Genomic DNA, 24,050 nt, shown 5'->3' on the forward strand with positions numbered 1-24,050 from the left:
CTTGTTTTCCTGCAGTCCTTAGGGTGCTGTTCTTTTTGACATAGTCAAATCTGGGTGCCCTATTCTAGCCTGTGGGAAAGGGAGAAAACAGAAAACTTCCTTATGAGCCAGAGAGGCAAAAGCAGGTTTAATTCCTCCTGTCTACGGATGAGAATAGTAGCTTGTCTACACCTACTTGCAAGGGAAGATGGGAAAGACAATTTCTGCTGGGCAGCTGTGTGGGGAGAACTGAGGGACACCAAAGGGGTCTGCCTCACTCGGGAAGGAAGGGTTGCCTGAGATCTACAAGACGTGAAGTCAGAACTAAAAGCAAGGTCCAGGCCTGAGCAGTCCCCACCAAGACTGAGAGGCCACAGGGCTGTATTGTAGACTCTGAGGGTTTGAATTAGCAGCCTGTCCCCAGACTATGGCCCTCCCACCCAGGCCTTGGGTGGTTCATTCTGCTGGGCTTGGGCACATCTAGTTCAAACTCTGGAGTGGTGGCCAGCTGCGACCTCCAGCTCTGATAGGATTCAAATATTTCTATGATTCACCATAAAGGGTGGCTTGGGTTAGAGCTCAAAGCCTGGCTTGGAAAAGCCCAGGCAGGTACTGGGTAGCAATAGCCATGGAGGATTATGTGTTTCAGGAGCACTTTTTTTCTCCAACCTCGTATCATTCGAGAGTTGGCAGGACCTCTCAGGCAGGCACTGGGTGAGGAGGAATCCCTTCGGCCTCTTTGATCTAGAGGCAGGGTTGGGACAGGAGGACCCAATTAGAGACTGGGGGAAACCAACCAGGAGTGTTCCCCGACCAGCGCCACCTACCTCAGCCCCAGCCTGTAGCATCCAGGACTGCTTCTGAGATGTGCGTGCTGTTGGGACATGCAGTCTTGCTCCAAGGGGACCACCTGCATGTGGGTGTGTTCACTCTGGTGAGCTTGTTGGGAAACAGTCTGTTCTCTGGGAGTGAGTCACAGTTCTCAGCCCCACAGGCCAATGGGTTGCAGTTCATGAAGCTCCTGAACCAGCACCAGCCTCAGAAGCATTGTGGGAACACACCTGGCCCCTGAGACCCAGGCCCGGATGGCTCCAAATCTCCAGTCCTCAGTGAACAGGTGATCAGTATGGCGGGAGAGGGTACAAATGACTCCTCATCATGAAAAATGAGGACTCAGATTGAGGTTCTGGAGCCATGGGTCAAACTAGGGTTTGGTTGCTGGAGTGTTTGTGGCCTCAGAGGGGGCCTTTGGGCTCCAGAGGTTCATTTGGTAAGGGTCTCTGAAGGGTGGGTGGTGCAGAAGTAAAGCCATTTGGAGACTGGGAGAGTACCATCTCCAGCCGTGCCTCACTCTAGCTGGCTGGGTTTGAGAAGCCTGCAAGCTCACCAGCATCTCCAAGGGCTTTGGCATCGCCCAATTGTCAGAACAAGTTGGTTGGCTAGATAAATAAGAGACTATAGGGAGATATTTGAGTCAGGCAAATTCTTTCAACTGGGGGTGGGGGCGGGGTGTGGGGAGCATGGTGGGGTGAGGAGGGCAAGAACAAGTTCAGAGTCTCAGAGTTGGGTTAGACCCCAGAAGCCTTCTTGTCTGACCCATTTCTCTCCCAAAGCAGGGGCTGCAGGAGAAGATGCAAACACTTACAGCTTAATAGTTTTTCTTTTATCCCTGTCACACAAATAATTATACAAATAACTATGTAATTAACTAGATCATTGTGATAAGAGCTATGGAGGAAAAACACAGAGGGCTGTGCCAGGCTGTAACAGGGAGGTCTAAACCTAGTCTTGAGGGGAGAGGCCACCCTGAGAAAGGAAGTGACATTAAATCCCAGATCTTAGAGGTGAGCAAGAGGAGGTCCCCATGAAGAGGAGAGGGAGAATATTCCATGCAGAAGAAACTGTATATCTGCAGGCCCTGAGGCAGGTGCTGGTTCAGACAAGGTCAAGGGCAATCTGCTGCAGTGTGGGAGCAAGTGGTGGGTGTCAGTAACCAGTAACGGGAGATGTGGGAGATGCTTCGGGAAAGCCTGCGCATGCAGAGCCAAGGGACAGACAGAGACCAGGGGCTTTCTGCGGAGAGCAACAGGAAGCCATTACATGTTTGAGGATGGGTTGACAAAATCTGATTTGCATTTTAAAAATATCTCCTGGCTGCATCTGGAGTATGGAGGCTGGATTAGTGGGGCTCAGGGTGGATGCAGGGAGGCCAATAAGCTCTTGAAGCAGTGTGCGAAAGATAAGGATCACTCAGACTAGGGCAGTGGCAGGGACTGTGTGATTGGAGAGAGTGCCAAAACTGACTCTGACTTATTTCCAAATTTTGTTAAATCACAGATGAATGAAAAGATTCTAAAAGTGTACAATAAAGAAAGGTAATACTTTCCCCTTAATTCCCACCTTCCCTTCTTCCCTGCTAAGGTCAACATACTGATAGCCTGAAGAGGGGCAGCCAGACACATCTTCTCCTCCTTTTTGTCCACCAGAAAGAGGTTTTCTTTTAAATGGGGTGATATTACTTGCTACCACAACCTACTTTTCTCACTTAAGAATACATCACAGACATCCTTTGCAAGTCAGTAGCTTTAGCTCTAACTCCTGTTTTAAGAGCTGCATGATACTCTACATGAGATTATACGATGATTTAGTCAACCATCGATTGATGGTGATATTCATATAGTTTCGTTTTCTGCCACCACAAACAATGCAGAAGTTACAGGGTTATCCTTACATACAGGTGATTTTTCCTGCATAGGATATATTCTCTGATGGAGGATTTCTGGGTCAAAAGGCACGTGCGTTTTTAATTTTAATAGGGAGTGCCAGGTTACTTGCTCAGCAACAAATGAAATTACCCATTTCCTCAAATTTTTAGTAGACCTGACCATTTTACTCTTTAAAAATTTTTTGCCAACCTGATGAATTAAGGTAATGAAAACTAATTTTGCTTTAATTTGCATTTTCCCAGCCAATAATGAGGGAAAGCACTTTATTGGTCATTTAGAGTTCCTCCTCCCAGAATGGCCATTTTTCCATTTTTCTCTTGGGCATTTGTCTTTTCTCTTTACAATTTAAAGAAATTCTTTGTATATTCTTTGCACGTTTTCCCTTTCACTGTTACATATTTTGCAAATATTTTTCTGGCATATCATTTGTCTTTTTTCTTTGTTTATGGTATCCCTTGTCATTGAAATTTCAAAAATCAAATCAAGTATGTCTTTTCTTTTGTTACTATTATAGGTCTCCACCAAATTTATTCAAATTATCCAAATCTATTCAATATTTCCCCCTAAAATTTTTAAGATTTTCATTGTTTCATTTTTACGTTAAAATCTCTAACTCACTTGGAGCATAATCTTTATATTTGCGGGGTAGGGATGCCTTTTGTTTCTTTCAGATGGATACGGCATCACCATTTTTTAAAAAGATTTTATTTATTTATTCATGAGAGACACTGAGAGAGGGGCAGAGACACAGGCAGAGGGAGAAGCAGGCTCCCTAAGGGGAGGGAGCCTGACGCGGAACTGGATCCCAGGATCCCAGGATCCCAATCTGAGCCAAAGGCAGATACTCAACCACTGAGCCACCCAGATGCCCCAGCACCATTTTTTAAGACAAATTTGTTGATATATAATTCACATACCATAAAATTCACCCATTCAACACAAGTCCACTCACAGATAGGTGCTTAAGCACAATTTCAGATCATTTTCATCACCTCAAAAAGAAACCCCAAATCTTTAGCTGTCACCCCCTATAACTCCCAGTCCCTGGCACCCACTCATCTACTATCTCTATAGACTTGCCTATTCTTGGCATTTCATATGAATGGATTTTTGTGACTGCCTTCTTCCATTCAGCATGATATTTTCAAGGTTCCTCCATTTTGTGTCATATATCAATACTTCATTCCTTTCTGTGGCTGAATAACCATTTGCCAGGAGATGGACATTTGTTTTCCCCCCCATGTTTGGTTATTATGAATAATGTGGCCATAAACACTGTACAAATTTTTGTATAGACCTATGTTTTCTCTTCTCTTGTCTATATACTTAGGAGTGGAATTGATGGGTTCTGTGGTGAGTCCCTGTTTAACTTTTGAGGAGATAGCAGGCTGTTTTCCAAAGTGGCTGCTCCATTTCATATTCCCACCCACAGTGTATAAGTTCTAATTTCTCCACATCTTCATCAACATTTGTAATTATCTGACTTTCTTTTTTATTTTAAGACTTTATTTATTTGAGATAGAGTGAGAGCATGAGTAGGGGTAAGGGGCAGAGGGGAGGGAGAAGTAGGCTTCTTGCTTGGCAGCGGCTCAATCCCAGAACCCTGAGATCAAGACCTGAGTGGAAGGCAGATGCTTAATTGACTGAGCCATCCAGGTGTCCCAGTATCTGACTTTCCTTTTTTTTTAGTATCCAACTTTCTGATTCTAGCTATCTTACTGTGCTATCTTACTGTGATTTGATGTATATTTTCAATGATGTTGAGCAACTTTTCAGGTGCTTATTGGCTTATTTGTATATCTTCCTTAGATCTTCCTTAGAGAAATGTCTATTTAGATGGTAGTCCCATTTGTTAATTTTTTTCTTTGATGAATTGAAATGCAACTTTTATTGTATGTTAAAGTCCTTTCTACATTTGGACCTATTTATCAGCTCTCTGTTCCCCTGATCTATTCCTTGGTTTTATACCCTACCGCTCAGATCACAGTGGCTTTGTAGTGTAATTTATTATCCAATAACACAAGTTTTCTCCAACTATTCTTTCTTTTCGTGTTTTCTTAACCAGCCTCAGATATTTATTTTTCAAATGTACTTCAAGCTGGAATTTTTTAAGTTCTAAAAAATGTTTTTTTAAGCTCTAAAAAATGTTTTGTTTTTATTTGGGATTCTAAGAGAAATTGCATTAAATCTATATATTAACTTTGAAAGTTTTCAGACTTTTATGAGAAAAAGTCTGAAACCTGGCTCTCTTACTATATATTCAGATCTTGTTATATGTCCTTCAATATGGTTTCATGGCTTTCTTCAACAAAGAGCTTTAACTTTGTGATGGTGGTTCTTGTTTTAAAATTATTCCTGAATATTTTATAGTTTTGTAGGTATTGCAGATGATCTGTTTCTTCATTTAAAGTCCTTTCTAGGGCAGCTTGGGTGGCTCAGTGGGTTAGCGCTGCCTTCCGCCCAGGTTGTGATCCTGGAGACCCGGGATCGAGTCCCACGTCGGGCTCCTGGCATGGAGCCTGTTTCTCCCTCTGCTTGTGTCTCTCTGCCTCTCTCTGTGTCTCTTGCTTGCTCTGTGTCTCTCATGAATGAATAAATAAATAAAATCTTAAAAAAAATAAAGTCCTCTCTAATTCTACATTTCTACTTCTATTTCTAATACCTCTTTGCATTTAGGGAGAAAATATATATTTCTGTTTACCTTGTGTTAGCTACCTTCCCCATGATCTAATTAACCTACTAGCTTTTGAACTAGGTTTTATTGGATTTTCTCAATATATAATCACATTATTTATAAACAAGCATATTTTCATCCTTTTTTTTAAACCAGGTACTTGTTCTTATTAATTCATTTTCTTGTCTTATTGAATTAGTTAGAATTTCCAAAATATGTCGAACAATAGTGATGATAATGAGCATCCCATCTTATTCCCAATTTCTGGAAATATCTTCTGAATGTCATTGTTTATATATTTACTATTGGGTTTTGGTAAACAGTCTATCAAAGTAGTTTTCTTCTATTTCTGTTTTAATATATGATTAGAAATAATTGCTCAATTTTACCAAGTGATTTTTTGCATCCGTTACTATACTTATATTTTATTCCCTTTATCTGTTGGTATAGTGACTTATATTGATAGATTTTCTGATGCTGAATGTTGTTTTCAGTATTAAAAAATAAACTCTCCCTTATATAGTGTATTATTCTTTTGATAGTTTTCCCATATCCAGTTAGGTAACATCTTATATTGGATTTTGCATTTAAACTGCTCTGTGAATTTTCTTTCTTTTTAAATTCAATCTTTATAAGGTTTGGGAATTAAGAAAATGCTAGCTCATAAAACAAACTAGGAAGATTTCCAACTTTTTCTCTTGTCTGGAATAGTTTAAATAACATTAAAACTCATCTGTTTTTAAAGATGATATAAAACTCACTTTCAATATAGTCTGTGCCTTGTGATATTTTTATTTTATTTTTAATTATGGTGAAATGCACATAAAATAAAATTTATCAGCTCAACCATTTTTAAGTGTAGAGTTCAGTGATGTTAGGCACATTCACATTGTTGTGCAACCAATCTCCAGAATCATTTTGTCAAACTAAAACTCTACACCCATTAAACAAAAACTCTCCTTTTTTCCCTCCCCCAGACCCTGGTAATAGTGGTTTTTGTCTTTATGAAACTGAGTGGTCTAGGTACTTGATATAAGCAGAATCATGCAGTATTTGTCTTTTTCGACTGGCTTATTCCACTTAGTGTATTGTCCTCATGGTTCATCCATGTTGTAGCAGGTGTCAGAATTTCCTTCCTTTTTAAGGTTGAATAATGTCTCATTGTATATATATACATTTTGATTATTTATTCACCCATTGAAAGACACCTGAGTTGCTTCTACCTTTTGGCTTTTGTGAATAATGCTGCTATGAACATGGGTGTACAAATATCTCTTCGAAACCTTGTTTTCAGTTCTTTTGGGTATATGCCCAGAAGTGGAATTGCTGGATCATATGGTGTCTTGTGATATTTTAATGGCAGAATTTTCATTTCTTTTTAAATCTCTTCTGTTTATTGGCCTATTCAGAATTTCAACTTCTACACTCAATTTTATTAATTTTCTACTTTGCTTGGAAATCATCCACTTCCTGGTGGTTCACATGTATTTTCATAGGCTTACACATGTTATTGTTATAATTCTTTAATCTTTTCTGTACCTGTGATATCTCTTTTCTTTTTAAAAATTTTTATTCAGATTCCAGTTAACATACAGCATAATATTAGTTTCAGGTGTACAATGTAGTGATTCAACCCTTCCATACAACAACAGGTGCTCACCACAATGAGAGCACTCCTTAATCCCCATCACCTGTTTCACCCATCCCTCCACCCGCCTCCCCTCTGGTGACCACCAGTTTGTTCTCTATAGTTAAGAGTCTGTTCCTTGGTTTGCCTCTCTCTCTTTTTTTCTTCCCCTCTTGCTCCATTGTTTTGTTTTTTAAATCCGACATATGCATGAAATCATATGGTATTTGTCTTTCTCTGAATTATTTTGTTTAGCTTGATACTCTTTAGCTCCATCTACGTTGTTGCAAATGGCAAGATTTCATTCTTTTTTATGGCTCAATAATATTGTATATTTTTGTGTTTTATTTTTTTCCATCCGGGTTTGCCTATTTTGTGGGTCATTTCAAGGAACCAAGTTTGGGTTTTAATTTTTCTTTTAATTATTTTTTTCCTATTATTAGTTTGTTTTCTATTTAATTTCTGGTTTTGACTTTATTAATATCCTTCTATGTTGTTTTGGCTTAGTTTGTTCTCTTTCTGATTTCTTAGATTAAATACCAAGTTCATTTGCTTTAGTCCTTTGTTGTTTAATATTAAAAGCATTTAAGGCTATATTTTTTCCTCTAATTACTGCTGTGTCCCATAAGTTCTGTATGGCACTCTATGTTCTCTTTTTCATTACTAGATGATTTGCAATTTCAGTCCTGATCTTATTTTTGATCCACTAGTAATTTTAAGAGAGTATTTCTTCATTTCCAAGCAGCTCATGTTTGGGGCCTGGAAGTTAGCTTTGTTTGACATTAACATTGCTATTCTCTGCTTGCATGTGCTTGGGATATCTTTGCCCTTTGGCTTTCTTTTCATTCTCATCACCTGGTTTGGGTGTATATTGCAAACAGCATTTGGCTGTGTTTTATTTTTGAACTTACTCTGACAATCTCGTTTTTTTAAAAATATATTTATTTATTTATTCATGAGAGACACACAGAGAGAAGCAGTGACATAGGCAGAGGGAGAAGCAGGCTCCTTGCAGGGGCTCGGTCACAGACCCCAGGATCACGCCCTGAGCTGAAGGCAGAGACGCTCAACCACTGAGCCATCCAACCACTGAGCCACCCAGACATCCCGACAATCTGTTCTTTGATTAGGGGAATGCGGTATCTTCACAGTTAGTGTAATAACTTGATATACTTAGCTTTACTTCTTTTCTTTTTACCATTTTTTGTTGTTGTTTTTGGCTCGATTGAAATTCTGGCATTAAGAACAGAATGGCTGGTTTACTGAAACAAGATGAAGAAAGACTTTGGAAGAAATATCAAGAGTTTAATTCAGATTTTAAAATTTAAGATGCCTTTAAGGCATCCAAGTGGAGATATCAAGAGGGCATTTGGAAATACTGGAGTGGAACTCAAAGGAGAGATCCTGAGTGAAGGTCACACACACCAGCAGCCATGGATGGTGCCCCACAGAAAAGTGTTCTAAGACAGCCTAGGACCCAGTCCTGAGGAATGCCAACAGCTAAAGATTGGCTGAAAGAGGAGAGCTGGCGATAGCTAAGACAAAAGGGGACATCCACTGGGGGATGAGGAAACTCAGACAGCATGTTAGTCTAGGGAAAAATCATGTTCAAGAAGGAAGGAATTAAACACATTATTAAATGCTGGGAGGTCAGGTCAAGTGAGGCCTGAAAATAATCCCTTCATGACATAAAGTCACTGGTGACCTTGGCAAGCCTTGTGGGGACCAGATAGGAGTGAACGCAGAGATAGTGGGAGGTAAGGAGTTCAGATAAGAAAAGCGAATGGATAGCAAAATATCTCAAGAATGATGTATATAATCCAGGGACTTTGTTCACATGTTTTAGATGAGACACTAGAGTTTATTTGCCTGCTGTGGTGAAAGGTCCAGGAGAAAGGGGAGAGCAAAGGGGACAGGAAGAGCCAACAGAACACCCTGACAGGTGGTAGTGGGTAGGCTGGGGCCCATGCTGAGGAATAAGGCGCAGGTAGGAGGAAGGCCATATTTGCTACTGCTTCAGAAGGGAAGGTGCATGTGTCCAGGTGTGTATTGCAGATGTTGACAAAGAAGGTAGGAACACAGACCAGAGGCAGGAAGGGGAGGGCCTTCCTGTCTGATACCTTCTCTCATCTGAGTCGGGTAGGAGGTGACATCATCTGCTGAAACTAGAATGGGACAGGAGGACCAGATGGTTGGGGAGATGGAAAGGAGAGGAAATAGAAGCATGGGAGAGCAAGCATGGCCTCATGAGGCCCTCTAGGCAGGGAGGGGCAGTGGAACCAAAACCTTCGATCTGCCTGATACAGCACCCTTTGCATCTCCTGCAGAGCTGCACTGCCACCAGGGAAAGCTGGCAGTGGGTGTTGCTCCCCTACCATTGTTCAGGCTCATTCTTGCTCACACAGCCTTTCCCTTCATGCCCATCATGTAGCTAAAACAGGCTGGAACATAGAAGCCATATATAAATACCAACTATCAGGTCTCATACGTTTATAATAATTTGCCCCAAATTCTGATCTTCTGATTCTCCTCTTCAGGACCCTCCTTTCCAGAAAGTTGTAAGACCTTCCGAGAATGCTTACATGTACACCCTGGGCACCATTAGATTTTGAATCGTGGATGAAGTCACTTTCTCCCTAACAGTTCCAGCTTTGGGAGGTAGGGTTGACGGGCATGAGGTATAGATGCCTCCCACATAATTACAGCTGCTGTCTGATGCTCCTGCCATCTTGTCATCCACTCTGCGCATGTGCTGCTACCAAGGCCACCAAGCTGCTGACTCTAGCTGTGTTCATCTTTTTTGAGCCAGTGTGAAGATACCTCCTGCTTCTAGTGACCAGCTGTTTCAGAGGGGGGGGGGGTCCCATAGCAAAGCCATGGGTCCTGAGTGACTCTTGTACCACTGCTTTCTGCTTCCTAAGACACTGCTTGGGAGTGGGTCAGGCCCACTTAGCACTGGGCCTGGAACTACTGCCCCACCAAACTCCAGGCCCTGTGGTCCAGTCTGGTCCCTTCATGAAGACCTCCTCCCAGGAACTTCACTCTCTCTCTCTCCTCCAACATGGTCCCTGTTAGGAACCTCAGTCTTTATTGTAGGTCTGTCAGAGTTCAGTGTCTTTCCCCTGGGCTCGGGGCCCATATACATTCTAGGCTAGTGTTTCAGTATCCCTGACCACTCCGTGATGGTTAAGCTCTCTGAACTCTTTTTCCCTATGAAAACTCGGAGAATGGTCTCCTAAGAGCTCACCAGAGCCTTGGTTGAAGGGGCGATGGTGGGGGTACAGGTGTGGCTAAGGGACCTCTCAGGCTGGCCTTTCTGGGTGTGAACTCTGGCCAAGCAGAGTTTCTCAATCACAGGGCCATGCTAGTCCACATGGTGCCTTTGCACAGATTAGAAAAAGGTGCTTTCTCTGAGTGGGTGTGATCTACACCAGGCACATGGCTTAGAAAGCAGAGAGAGGGCAGTCTTGCAGCCCTCTCCTGCCCCCTTGGCTAGATGCCTTAGTATAGGCAAAGCTGGCACTAACATGGGCAGTGGCCTAGCCACACAGAGAACTAAACAGATCCAAATATTGGGCCGACAGAGGAAGCATGTTCCTGGGTTCTGATCCTGAGATCCTGAAGGGCAAGCGGGGTGGGGTGGGGGAGTGGGAAGGGAAGATGCCCAAGTGTCTCTCCTTCTGAGGCATTCTTGTATCTGAAGTTCTGGAAGGCAGAGTTCCTGGCCCGCCTCTGCAGCTCCCATCTTCTCCAGTGAGCCAGAGTAGACTCTTGACACCATATTTCTCCTTCCACTCCAGGGGAGAATTTAAACACTCCCCTCAGGGGCTGATCGTGTCCCCCAGGCCTCAACTAAATAATCCACACACACCCTCAGGAACCCAGGCTTCACACAGAGACACCCATTTAGAAGAACACGGAAACGTTGTTTCCTTAGAGGATTTTGAGAAGTGGGCAAGGACTTCCTAAGTAGAGGGATTCCATGAGAGGAGTCCTGCAGGAACCTGCCTGCAGGGTTTGTTTAGTGACAGTAAAGCAATCCAGAGGAAGGGGCAGGAGGGTAAAGGTAGTTGCTGGAGATCAATAAAGGTCAGCTGAAACAAGGGGTAGTGTTGGTGTCACAGAGGTTTCTTCAGATTGTGTGAAGGACCTGAAATGATAGGATAAGTAGTTAGAGTTTTGTCGCAAGGACAATGGAGAGCCATGGAAGATTTTTGAGAATGGGAGTGGCAGGGTCAGATCCTGACAACAGGAAGATGTGTCCAGCGGCTTGTGCATGTTGGTGAGAATGAGGATTTGCCACCCCTGGGTGTGACACGGTTACATTCAATGCTAGTGGGAGATTGCGAGTAATGGATTTAGACGATCATTCTGAAAAGCACCTCTACGTTCTCCTTTTCTTCACCAAACTGAGTATAATTCAGTCATTTCACAAACTTTTCCAGATACTGTGTGGGTCTGAGTGCAAGCACTGAGGAGGAGGGTGGGGAGAATCAGGATGAGCCTCCCCTTCCCACAACCTCCCCTCCCAGCCTTCTCTCCACCCCTCAGTCAGAATGTGTTTTGATAAGTGGTGGCTTGGGGACAGCATAAGGGTGACAAACTGTGCCCCCCCCCACACCACCAATTAAATTTTTTAAAAAGCTGCTATGGAAGGAGCGAATATTAGTTTCCTGATTTATAAAGCCAAATGGATTAAGCTCATTCATTGCCCGAGGAAACAAAAAGGAAATCTTCAATACCTCTGTGCACATTGAGAACAGGAACAATACTGGTCTTTAGAAAGCAGAAACCTAATTTGGGGGAATCAATTACCCTCTGTGTCCCTGCCTCTGTGGGCTCTCATACTCGCTCGCTCTCAATAGAGATTTCCTGGGAGGTAAAATGTGAAGTTGGTCAACCACAGACACACCCTCCGCTCAGCCTCGCAGACGGGAGGGAAGAACTAGGCAAAGGGTGGGTGGAGTTGGGTGGGGGCGTGCCTGGGTGGCAGGCACCTGTGGAAATAGGGACAGAGGTAGGGGTGGGGAGGGCTGTGGGATAAAAGCAGGCGTGGAGCGAGTTGGGGTGGGAGGCTGAACCGAGATGCGTCAAGGAAGGGGACCATGGCAACCTGAGGTTTAAAGAGGGGGTGGGCTGGGGGGGGCGCGGTGGTGGCCGGAGGGGCGGGGTGGGGGGGAAGGACAGCCCGAACCGCAGAAACACCACCCCATCACTTCCTGATCCTGCATTTCTGTGTTCTGCGCGTACCCCCGTGTCCTGACTGTGCAGCGGACAATGCTGGGGCAGTTATGCAAACAGAAAGGGGATGGGGCGCCCGCCACGGCAGCCACGGGGCCACGTTCACGAAGGCACGCGCAGCAGCACTCACGATCCCACGGTCCCCGCGCTGGGAGTCAAACCCCGGCCCGCAGCACCCCCCACCCCCGCACCCCCCCCCCCCGGCCCGCAGCCACGCCCAGCCCCTTGCACTCGCAATCCCCGACGGCCACGCGCACGGGCCCCACTCACCCCCGCGGCCCCGGACTCCACTGCCACCCGCGCTCGCGCACAGCCCCCCTCTGGCCTGGGTCACCGCGCACACACGCACACACACGCCCGCGCTGCTCACACGCACACTCTCCGGCTGTGCTTTTGTGTTTTGTCAGAATTAATGAGAAAAGTTCCCGTGCCCTGCGGGTAATTAGTGTCCTTGGAGTTAAATAAGCTAATGGCGGGCACCTCTGGCCCAAGCAATTATGTTTGTGTATTGAATAATTGATTCAAAGGGGGGAAGGGCCGCTAATCAGATCTGAGCATAATGAATTGATTTAATTAACAGGGGAACTGAGGGGCCCTGGGAAACGCAGGCTGCACTCGGCAGAGGCCAGCGCGGCCCGCGCGGACGGAGAACCGTGCGCGGCGGCTCCGGCGGCTCCGGCGGCTCCCGCGGCTCCGGCTCCGGCTCGGGCTCCGGCCCCGGCAGCGCTGCACCGCGGCTCCGGCGACCCCGCGGCGGACGGACGCGCCCCCCCCCCGCCCCCGCGCTCCCTGCCCGCGGGGCTCAGCTGCCGGCGCCGCTCCGCCCGCCCCCGTCCCCGGCCGCCGCTCGCGGGGCGCGGAGCCCGCAGCCCGGAGCCCGCAGCCCGGAGCCCGCAGCCCGGAGCCCGCAGCCCGCAGCCCGGAGCCCGCGCGGGGCCGGCGGGAGCGGCGCAGGCCGGCGGGCGGCGGCGGAGTCCGAGCCGCGCGCCCCTCCGCATCCTCGGCCCGCGCGGGCTGGCGCCGCCGGGGAGCCATGGTGCTGGAGCAGGAGGACGGTAGGTGCAGCGGGGCGCGGGCCCGGCCGTCTCCCGGAAGCGCGGCGCGGGGGGGGGGCGGGGGCGCGAGCGCGGGGAGCCAGGCTCCGCCGCAGGGGGCCGGTCGGCGGCGCGGGAAGTCCCCGGGCGGCCGCGAGCCCGCCGGCCCCGCACGCTGCGGCCGGGAACTTTCCCTCCGGTTCTCGCCGTCCCGCAGACCCCGGGGCACCTCTGCGACCCGCGCCGCGGCCGCCCGCAGTGCCCGCAGCCCCCGGGCTTCCCGTCCCCCCTGCCGCCCCCGACTGCGGACCGGCTCCCCCCGGGGGACCCCCGGGGGACCCCCAGGGCACCTGCAGGCAAAGCGGCCCGGCCCCGGGGGCCCTCGGATCGGGAACTTCGTAGCTGCGGGGCGGGTGACATTGCTTCACCCCTGGCAAGGTTCCCCCAGCCGAGCGCGCCGGGAGGTGCCCTGCGGGCTAGGGTCGGGCCCGCACTCAGGATGTCAGGGGCGGGTTTACCTTGAAGCTAATGAAGTTTAAGCTTCGTAGTCCTTCCGTGGTCACTTGGTGTTGGCAGCCGTGTATTCCTTTTCTCAAAAAGAGCACCCCCCAGCCCCTAAATTGCATGAGTAAGCTTGACTCCCAAAAAAATCTGAGTCCAACTCACAGCTTTCCCATCGTAACTACCAAGGCTTCGAGAATATACAGCCAGGCTGCCCCATGGGACCATCCCCAGGGGCGAAGGCAGTTCCTTAGCGCCTGGAGGATGAAGCCCTGGTGCGGGAGGCTGGGAGAATTTGAGGCTGGGAGGCAGCTGCTGGTGTACAGGGAAGGGCCCGGCTGCCTGACCTTTCTCTCTGGCCCCGCTGGTCCCTTGTCCCAGCCTACCATCTCCCACTGTGGTCATCAACTGTCCTGGTTTGCCCAGAACCATCCCGTTTTAGCACAGAAAGCCCTGCCTCCTGGGAAACCCCTGGGTGCTGGGACAAACCCAGACAGTTGGTCAGCCTACATCCACAACCTTCTCAGAGCAGGGGGTGGATTGGCCTTCATCAGGAGGGAGGGAGAGACTTGCTTTCCGGGGTGCAGATTTGGCCTTGGCCTCCACCAGGTCTAACAGATATTAATTTGCAGCTTCCTAGAAGGGCTTCCAGAAACCAAAGGAGGAAAGTTTGTCAACTGTGTACTTCTGCACTCTAGCTGATTGCCAATTCCTGTGTTTAGGCTGCCTTTGTGTTGTTAGTAGGGGGCACGGCAGGACATGTGAACTTGGCCAGCAGACATCCTGATTGTACTGCAAAATCTGTAGGGTCACTCTGTCCTTTCAGCTGTGGCTGCCACAGGGAAGGGGCCCTTGTCAGTCCAAATACCTCTGTGAGTGTCACCTGTGAAGCCAGCTTGTAACCCCATCTTGGAGACAGCTGTACTGTGTTGGAAGCAGGGCCCTCAGGCTGAGGCACATCTGATAGCCACCACTGTTCTGGAATATCTGGTCTGCCTGGGCCCTGGGGCAAAGAGTCTCCTTCCCCTACACACCTCCCAAACCCAGTGCAAGAACCCTTCCTCAGGACTTTCCTGCCAGGTGCAGCGACAAACTGCTAGGACCTGCCCAGAACTTTGAAAGGCAGCTGGTAGCACCTCCTTTCTCCTCACCTCAGAGACATTTCAAGGACATTCTGGAGCACTCTTGGCAATGTTGACTTGAGGGTACGTGCATGCTCATTGCCCATGAACTGTGTTGGGTGCAAACTACCTCCCCTAGCCCCAGGGGATCCTGGACCTGGAGGCAGCTTGGGTGGGGGCCCCAGGCACAGGAGTTACCTGCCTGCCCAGCAATTCCCCATGAGCTGAGAGGGTGGATGCTGAATGCTCGTGTCTAGCTCTGTCCACCTGGGAGGCCCCTTCCAGGCTAAGAGCTCAAGTCACTTAAACGTTTCAAGGCTTGCTGTGTAGCTCTATCAAGTGGAAGGCCTCTGTGGAGGCCTTATTCCAGATCACCGTGGGAGCTCAGTGCTCACAACTGGGGGTACAGAGAGCTGCCTATGGACACAAGCAGCCCTTCACACACAGCTGTGATCTCCTGCTGACATACCCTACCTGGTTCTTTAGCCCATGGCTCAGCACCCCAGGCCTGCTCCAGTCCCTGAAGTGGGGCACAGGGTCCCTGACTCCCTAGAGGGATGCCAGTTGGGTGGCTGCTAATTGGTACCTTGGAGACTGGGGGGAGCTGCTGTAGGGACAGAGCCCCAAGCCTGACACATGAACAAGAGAGTGGACAAGTGCCTTCAGCTAGTCAAGTCCCAGTTTGTGGGTCAGGGACAGACCCTTGAAAGAGAGGAGAAGCTGCCCTGGAACTGGAGAGTAAAGCCACAGGCCTTGTGGAGTGAATGCCTTCCGGGAGCACAGAGGCATCTACAGCAAGAAGCTACCCCTTGCCGGCCTGTCAGCCTATTGCCTGTGACATTGTCTGGCCCCTCAGCTCAGGCTGGGGTGAGGGGTTGGTACTAAACGTGCCAATGGCAACAGTGCCAAAGCCTCCCTCAGACCCTCGGGGTATAGTCTGGCTGCAGTGGCAGGGGAGAGATCAAGCTCGCAGTCCTAAGGGACAGTGAGGCTGAGCAAAATGATATATTTAACATCAAATATACTCAAGGACTATTAGGATTAAGTATTCAAGATGAAGGGGAAAGCGAAACCCTCTGAGCTGCAGATGAGGCATCTCATTAGAAGCAGCCTCTCTTCTGTTTTCTTAAAGCCTGACTTCCCCGCTTAGGCTAGAGGAAGATGGGCTGCAGCCCCACTCGCCCATTCCTGCTCCTGTCAGGCACCCTGCATTGGGGCCTCCCGGGGCTTACCGGGCACAGCCTGGCCTCCAGGTCTCATTTATACTCAGTAAGTTCCCCCCATCGTTGGACGCCATGGTTTACAAGGCACATTCACGTACACTAGCTCATCTGATCCCTGCAGGAACCTTGGACAGCAGGTGCCCCACTTCACAAACAGGGAAACTGAGGCCCAGCCAAAGTGATTTGATAAGGTCCACCATTAGTCATAGGCAGAGACGGGATGAAATCCCAACTGCTGGTCGTTGCCTTCTCCTTGCTTGGGTCTAGTCCTCAGAAGTGTCTGCCAGGGATGAACCTCTGACACATCTATTTTGAAGCCTTCCTTGGCCTATAGAAAATCAGTTAATATTTCCATCCCTTCTTGGAACTTGTGACTGTCAAGAGAGAAAAAAACAAACTCTTGGTATTTTAGAGTGGCCTTCCTAGAGTACGCAGCCTGAGCATTAGCCCCAAGGCTCTTGGGGGAGAATTGGGGTTCAGGAGGAGGGGAGATGGACGCTGTCTCCCCTTAACTCCTGAGTTACAGGGCAAGAATTTTCAACTCGGTAATATCCGCAGTGCTTTAGGGTAGTACATGCAGTAACGCCAGTGCCTTAGAATAATACGTGCTCAGTAAATAGTTTTGGAATGAGAAAAACCTTCAAGGCCATGCTGTACTTCTCAGAGAAGCTGAGACAGCATCCTGCTCCCTGTGGAATTAGGATGCTCTCGGGGAGGACGGGGCTGCTAGGGTGAGGGTTGTGCTGGAAGACTCGAGTGGGAGAGTTTGTACCCTGCAGAGGGTTAACTTTGCCAAACAGTCCGGGAAGCAAACCAGGAGCCTCCGGCAGAACAGGTAGGAAGGGAAGGTCCGAGATCAGAGAAAGATCCCCGAGGTGGGAAGGGGGGTCAGGAACCAAGGCTGAGGGCGTGGCAGTGGAAGACGAGGGTGGTCCAGCGGACAAGTATCTGGGATGAGGACCCGGGGTGCTCCGCGGAGCCACGCGCCGAGCAGGGGCCGGGCGACCTCCAGGTGGCGCTGCGGAGCCGGGCAGCCGCGCGTCTCCACTCCCCATTAACCCGGGAGGGAGGGGGGCGTCGGGAAATGTGTGCATTTATTCAGTAGCAGGAGTGCAAACCTCATACATTGAGGGAGAAAGGCAGCGGGAGACGGCCGCCGAGATTCCCCATCTCTTTGAATATAATTTTAGATTGAGATTCAGATTAAATCCGAGGGGAAAACACTTTATGAGGCTGAAAGCTGTGTCGTTGCCAGAGCCAGGGTTATGAGCTATCAAATGCAATTACATTAAGACAGATTATACTGGGCAAATTGAGCCATTTAGAAGGTGAGAATCAAAGAAACGGCTCTGATCCTCTCTTCCCCCTTCTCTCTCCCTCTCCCTCTCTCCCTCTCTCTCTAAATTGCAGTTCGTAGTTCCTTGCAATTCTGAGGCACAAAAGTAGGTGAGACTGCTTTTGTACCTGCGAAGTGCTTCGCTCCTGAATGTAATTCTAGCTGAGTGCAATCTAGGTTAAGAGCCGGACAAGCGGGTAATTAGAGCCCGCTCGCTGCCCGAGGAGCGGCCGCCCCGCCGAAGCGCGCCCGGAGTCGGCGCCCTTCTCCCGGCCGAGCCGAGCTGCGGCTGGACACGGAGCGCCCGAGATGATGGTGCTGGACAAGGAGGACGGTAGGTGGCGGGCGGGGGGCCGACGCCCCGCACCCCGTCGCCCTCCGCCGCGGCGCACGGGAGCACACGCCGGGACGCGGGCGCGGGCGCACACACGCGGGGCCGTGCCGGGCCTGCGGGGGGGCGGGGGGGGGTGAGCCGGCGGCGGGCGGAGCGCGGGCGCGTGCAGGCTGCGGGCCCCTCGGACCTGGGCGCAGCGGCGCTCGCTCGGTGCAGCGCGGCGGCTCGTCTCGCCGCAGCCTTCTCCCTCGCGCCGGCCCGGGAAGCGGAGGAGCCAATAGCGCCGAGCGAATCGGGGGCTTCGGGAGACCCGCACGCCGGAGCCCGCAGCCAGCGCGGGAAGCCCGTGCTCGCCCCGGGGTGCCCGGGGCGCGGCCGAGGGCAAGGCCGGCGGCCCTTCCAGGAGACAGACGCCCCCCGCCCCCCCTGCTGGCCCGCTGTCTCCCGTCCCCGGAGCGCGCAGGCGGGAGTTTGGCCTCGAGGAAGAAAGTGTCCCGCCACCGGCCAGCAGCGCGCTGGCTCGGGTAGGAGAGGCCCTGGAGAGAGGCGTGGACCTGCCCTGGTCGAGAGCTCGGTGCGCCCCAGAGGTCAGAGCAGGGGGCCCCGTGGTCGCTGCAGGCCTCTAGCAGGTGGTTCTGACTGCGAGCGCCCTGCAGTAAGTGTCCTGGTATGTTTAGGAGAGGTTGGGGCAACCCAGCCCACGTGAGGGTAAAGCCAAGTGGGTGCCCGGTGGTGACCCAAACGCAGCCCAGAGGGGACAACCCGTAGCAGCTCCCTGGCTGGCCCGGCCCTCCTGCCCTGTAGGTGAGGGTGGCCTGGTGTGTTCGTGTTGTAGGGAGATGAGGGAGTAATTGCTGGGACCCATACTGTCCCCGGATTTCTCCTGGTAAGGAACTATGAAGGTGGATTTGCAGTGTGTCACCAGGAATCCTCTTAGATTGACTGTGGTGGCCGTTCTCCGACCTTCTACTAGTGAGTCTGCCCTCAGCCTGTGCCCTCTGCCCAGTGGGTCAGTGATGTTACTGACGTGGGCAGGTGGTGAAATTTTAAGTTAAATGACTCGCTCAAGGTCACACAGGTTGTGGGCTTCACTGCTGCCACATGCTGATGCTCCTAGGCTCCCCACCACCTGTGAGACCTCTGTCAGGGAGGGGCATTTAAAGTGTCTGGCCTGGGGGGTGGCATGTGGCCCGTAAGCCCATGAAGGCTATTTCTCAGCGTGTATGTAGTAACAGAGGAAAGGGAGAACTAAGTGCTTCTGGGCAAAAGAATGCATTTGCCAGGGGCTGGCTGGGGTGCGACCTCCATCTCTAGTATGCTCTTATCTCTTCAGGGCCCCCCAGGATCTGTATGTGGGCTGTCAGAGGACTAGGCTTCTGCAGGTCTGTATAGAATGACAAGGAGAAGGACCCGGTCAGGCCAGACCAGGAGGCAGGAGGCATTTTGTCACAAGTTCCCCAGGTTCTCTCAGACCAGTCACGTGCAGAGCTAGGCTTCACGCTGTCTCTCTTGGTAAAATGAGGGGCTTGCAGAAGCCAGTGCCGAGGGTGCTTCCTTGGTGTGTGGAGGTACTCTCCCGACCGGGAACCCGTGGAACTCAGGGTATGTCTGCAGCCCCATGGCATTATATGGCATCCTTGGCTTCCCCAGGCCCAAGCCAGAAATGGGGAAACCCAGGCCCTATACAAGGAAGGCCTTGGGCGGGGAGATTGGTCTCATGCAACAAGATGTCCCCACCACCACTCACCTAGGCAATACTCTGTGTAGGCACCACAGAGTTCCTTTGAGCTCTGTTATACTCAAGATTTTCCAATTCAGATGAGCTCGGAATAGGAATAGGTATCTGGAGGTCATTTTAGCCTCCAGTCTCCTGCCTCCAGACTGCAGTACATCGCAGCCACCCTGGGCGTATGTGTTTCCCCTAGTCCCCACCAGATCTGTAGAGAAGAGCTCATGCTGCCCCTCGGACCCCCCCACTCTGTTCAGTCTAACAATATGGTGCACCCTACAGTTCATACCACTGGGCTCTGGGGCCCCTAACAGCATCAGGCAGGTAGACAGCTGGGGCCCAGAGGACCCATTTGATTCTTGCCCTGCCTAGCCCAGCTATGTCCTCCAAAGCATTCTTTTGGCTCATAAATCTACCCTCCCTGCTCCCCATTAGAGTCTCACCTCCCCTAATTCCAGGAAGCCCTAAAGGTGGCCCCTTCAATTGGGGAAGAGAGAAAGGCTCTGGATCCACTCACCTGTCCCTCGGAGCCTGCTGCCTAATTTCTTCCTGGCACTTATAGCCTTTCAGCAGGTGGCCATCTAGGTTAGGTGGCAGCCTGGCCCCCAGGGCCCCCAAGAAGCATGTCCCTCAGGGATGCAGCACTGCACCCTTTGTCTGGCTGCAGCAGGGACTCGGGGCTCTTATTAACCACCCCCAATGCCTTTTCTCCACCTGACAGCATCTTGTCGGAAGAGGCCGGGGCTCCTCTGGTTGAAGTCAGGTCTGCCAGCTGCCGAGGACCAAAGCTCTTGCTCTGCTGGGCTGCAGGGCTTTCATGTTGCACTTCTGAAAGATAATAAAATATCAATCGCTTTGCCGTAGCAACGGGTTTAAGAGACTTTCTGAAGTATTGAATCGTCAGAAAAAAATTTTTTTTTTTTTGCTTTTAAGCACAGTGCATTATTAATAAAGTAATCCATTAGGTCGAGCAGTGAAGGGCCACCACAGAGAGGAAAGATCTGTTTTGCAAATGGTTAAACTTCTGGTTTTAAGATTAATTGCTTTCATTTGGACGCTTGCTCTTGGCCTAGCCATCTCCACTTTACTGGAACTCAGGGTCCGGGCTTTCTAAATGCCGTCGGGCCTGCCTGTCAGCAAAGGAAGCTCTGCTCCAACTTTCCCAGAGAAATAGCCCTTCTTTCCCTGGCACCTGTGCCTGAGCAAGCACTAGGCCATGGGCCTTCTCAGGAGGCCTGCAGTCTCAGGGGAGCGAAGAGAGCTACTGCCCTGAGCCCTGAGAGCCGGATTAGTCCTCAGGCCTTTGGAGAAGAGGCCCTCGAGTAGAGGCAGACAGCAGAGGGTCCAAGCAGCTCCAAGAACAGTGAGAGACTTGGGCTGCAGGGGACTGGGCAGGAGAGGTTGCTGAGGGCCCCTCTTGTGGGTGCTGGAGTGCCCCCAGGGGCATGCTGGAGAAGGTAAGTTGCCTCTGCAAAGGCCCCATAGGAAAACTGGGGTGACCTCAGGAAACAGCAGGCAGGTTGTAGAACTAAACACCGACATGATTCTTAGAGCATTTTTAATAAGTAAAATTGCCTAAGGAGAGTGGAGCTGGACTGACGAGGGCCAGACAGCGAGTCTTCAATTGTTAATGACCGCTACGAGTGTGGCCTCCACAGTGGACCTGGTTGATCTGTCAGGGCGGGCTCTTGGCTATTCTTGGGTACGGACCAGCTTTTGCTCAGCCATCAGCAGGACCTCCTGGGCTATCCCATCGTGCCCTGGACTGCAAAGAGTCCTGGGGGTCTCTCCTAGCACAGTGTGGCCGGGACCTTCCTGGCCCCAGAGATGGAGGCAGGGACTGGGCCCTGATGCTTTTCCATGCCAGAGACCCCAGTGGGTCTGCAGGAAGTCAGAGCCCAGGAGGCACTGCTGCCTGCTGAGGACTCGTAAAAGCCTTGTGAGGTGGGCAGGGTGGGGGACCAGGTCTGACACTTGCCTGAGGCCTAGAAGAGGATGGTCTCCATCTGTAGCTGCCATGCCAGCCCCAGCAGCAGCTACCTCCTCATTGCTGGAAACAAGGCTTCACGTATCTTGAGCAGCCTGTACAGCTGCTTACCCTTCCTGCCCTGGTTCAGCCAGGCAGAGAGCCTATAAAGATGGGTCTCCCTCACCCCCTCCCAGAGCCTTGGGTAAAGAAGCAGGTGCGCCTGTCTGTTCCCTGCTCTTCCGTTCATTTGCCCACACAGAACACTAACGGGGGCGGCGGGGGGGGGGGACAGGGAAACAACATAAATTGGTCTGTCGTCCAGAATCCATGTCTCGCTAATGTACCCAGATTAACTCAACTGTAAATTGTCTCCTTGGATGGCAGTGTCTTGCTAAAAGTTTCCCATATGATTCATGATTTGGATTGCTTTTAACGGCTATTGGCTAAGCAAGCCGGTGACTGTACAAGGTGATGCAATTGGCATTAGTGAGGGGAGGCACGGGAGCGTGTAATGCAGTCAATACTGCATTAACTACTGATGCCCAATTACAGGGAGTGGGAGAGAGCCTTTCAGGAGCATTAGGACTGGGGGAAGCTGAGATCACTGGCCGCTGCTCGCCTAAAAGCTTCACCCTTTGCGTGCCGAGGCTTGGCGCTGATGTGGCCACTCACTTGGCCTCTGTGGCTGCCTTTCTCTCTTACTGTCTTTCTCTTTCGGAACATGTCCCATAAAGATGCTTTTAGCACATGGAAACGTGTGTTTTCCTAGAGCTGGGTCCTGCCTTTCATCCCTCAGAGAGTCAATTCCCCACCCCAGCCAGTGTCCCACAGTCAGACCCGGTGGCTGCCCCACCCACTTCCATTTGAGGAACCTCCCAGCAGGCCCCATTTGTGAACAGGACCAAGAGGAGATCTATTTTGGTCTCTCTCCCTTGGAACAGATGGATGATTGCCAGCGAGCGTTGGCGGCCGCCCCTCTGTGGTCATGGGCAGAGGAACATGAGGCCTGGCCGAGGCGCAGGGGGCTGCGGGTATACCGCTGACAAAATTGGGAAGTGGCCATGGTTGGATGGGGCCAGGCCCTTCTCTGAGCAGAAGACAGAGCTGGGGAGCCTACTGGGGGCATGTCCAAGCTATGCTGGGGTCTTTAGTAAGTGTGGGCCCCCTCTAGAGCTGCATCCATGCAGGGGGCAGAGCTGCCCCCAAGTAGCCAGTGGGCCAAGGCTGTTGTTCAGATCCACCTCCAGGGACCAGAGGAACCCTGATCAGGAGTGCTAGGAGATTGGAAGGGAGTTAGAGAAAAGGGCGTTGGTACCATAGCATGCCAGGTACAATGCACTGGCTGCTACCTCCGCGATCCACCAGGTCCAACGCCTCCAATATGGTTTTGTGCTCCATGCCCAGCATTGAGGTCACTCTGCCCTTATACCATCTCATCTCTACCATGAGAACCACCACACCTGACTGGTTGGACGGCTAGTGAGGATTAAATGCGAAAATGTCCATGTATACACTTGATCAGCCAGGAGCCTCATGCCTGTGCAGGGTGACATCGTTCTCCACACAATGACAGTATGATCAAATAATCTGGTGCCCAGTCTGGTGCCTGTTTACTACCTTGTTCACTCACTCTCCCTCTTCCAGTTTATCTGTCATGACCACTGAAGTTCAGGAAGCAGGCTGACTTCACTCCTTATCACTGTCCAGATCCCCAAGGCAGGTAGCTTCATAGAAGAGGCCTCCAGGACCACTCTCTGCAAGCCCTTCCATCTCTAGGGGCACAATCAAGGTTGAAAGCGGGTAGGAGAGTTAGCCAGGGTTATATAGGGAACCCAGAACTTTGGCATCTGAGTTCTGTGCCCAGCTTCGTGCCCTCTGACCCCTGCCTCCGGGCCTGATGAGGCTGGATGGTAGAAAAGTCTGAGCATCCCAGTTGTGGCCCTAGCCAGCCTACCGACAGCGCGCAGGACAGGCTTCTGTCCTCAAACGTAAGTCCTCCTGGCAGGTGCTGACGGGCACTAACCTGACCTCGGTTTTCATGGACGAGAGCAGCCCCGGAGGTGCATGTGGCGTGAAGCCCATCCTGCCCGCCCACCCTGCCCGTAGTGGAAGGACACTGAGGCGTGGTGGGCATCCTCCCACCCTCAGGCTTAACTGTTCACGGAGCTGTTAGACTGAGTTTTCCTGGCAGGTCTGCCCTTGGGATGGGGCTACCCCAGTGGAGTCAACTTGTATTGGCCTACAAGAGCTGATTTCACACATCTCTTCCCAAATCCGAGCTCAGTGGCATCGCATTGGTAGCTGGAAATCAGCCATGGTGGGAATATTAACACCATGGAAATTGGCAAACACTACAAATAAGGGCTTATTTTCAGATAAATGCCAATTGTTAAGCATTTATCAGCACACAAATGGATTGCGTTCATCTGGGGCTCTGGACCCACCTCTTCCTGTTCTGCCACCATGGTTCTCCCCCATCCCACCTGGCATCTTTCTCCTGGTTCTCACTACAGCCAGGGACCCCGCATGTGCTACTCCAGCGTTGTGCCTGAGACC

The 24,050-nt window shown here is 50.6% G+C and overlaps 1 protein-coding gene across 5 annotated transcripts in view; it reads left to right on the top strand.

Annotated features, from left to right (window-relative positions):
• The first annotated feature begins 954 nt into the window (after positions 1-954).
• The window catches only part of LMO1 (LIM domain only 1), a 52,640-nt gene continuing 29,544 nt past the window's right edge, over positions 955-24,050 (top strand). Inside the window, exons 1-2 of one of the 5 annotated variants that reach the window (XM_055317687.1) lie at positions 955-1,096; positions 17,537-17,796. In XM_055317687.1, the coding sequence (XP_055173662.1) occupies positions 17,772-17,796 (25 nt within the window). In that variant the 5' untranslated portion in view covers positions 955-1,096; positions 17,537-17,771. Of the gene's footprint in view, positions 1,097-12,086; positions 12,125-13,185; positions 13,303-17,536; positions 17,797-24,050 lie in introns of those variants that run through there. The other 4 variants (XM_055317688.1, XM_055317690.1, XM_055317691.1 and 1 more) reach the window with 4 other exon arrangements.

The sequence above is a fragment of the Nyctereutes procyonoides genome, unplaced genomic scaffold (assembly GCF_905146905.1).
Source record: "Nyctereutes procyonoides isolate TBG_1078 unplaced genomic scaffold, NYPRO_anot_genome, whole genome shotgun sequence".
Classification (NCBI taxonomy): Eukaryota; Metazoa; Chordata; class Mammalia; order Carnivora; family Canidae; genus Nyctereutes; species Nyctereutes procyonoides.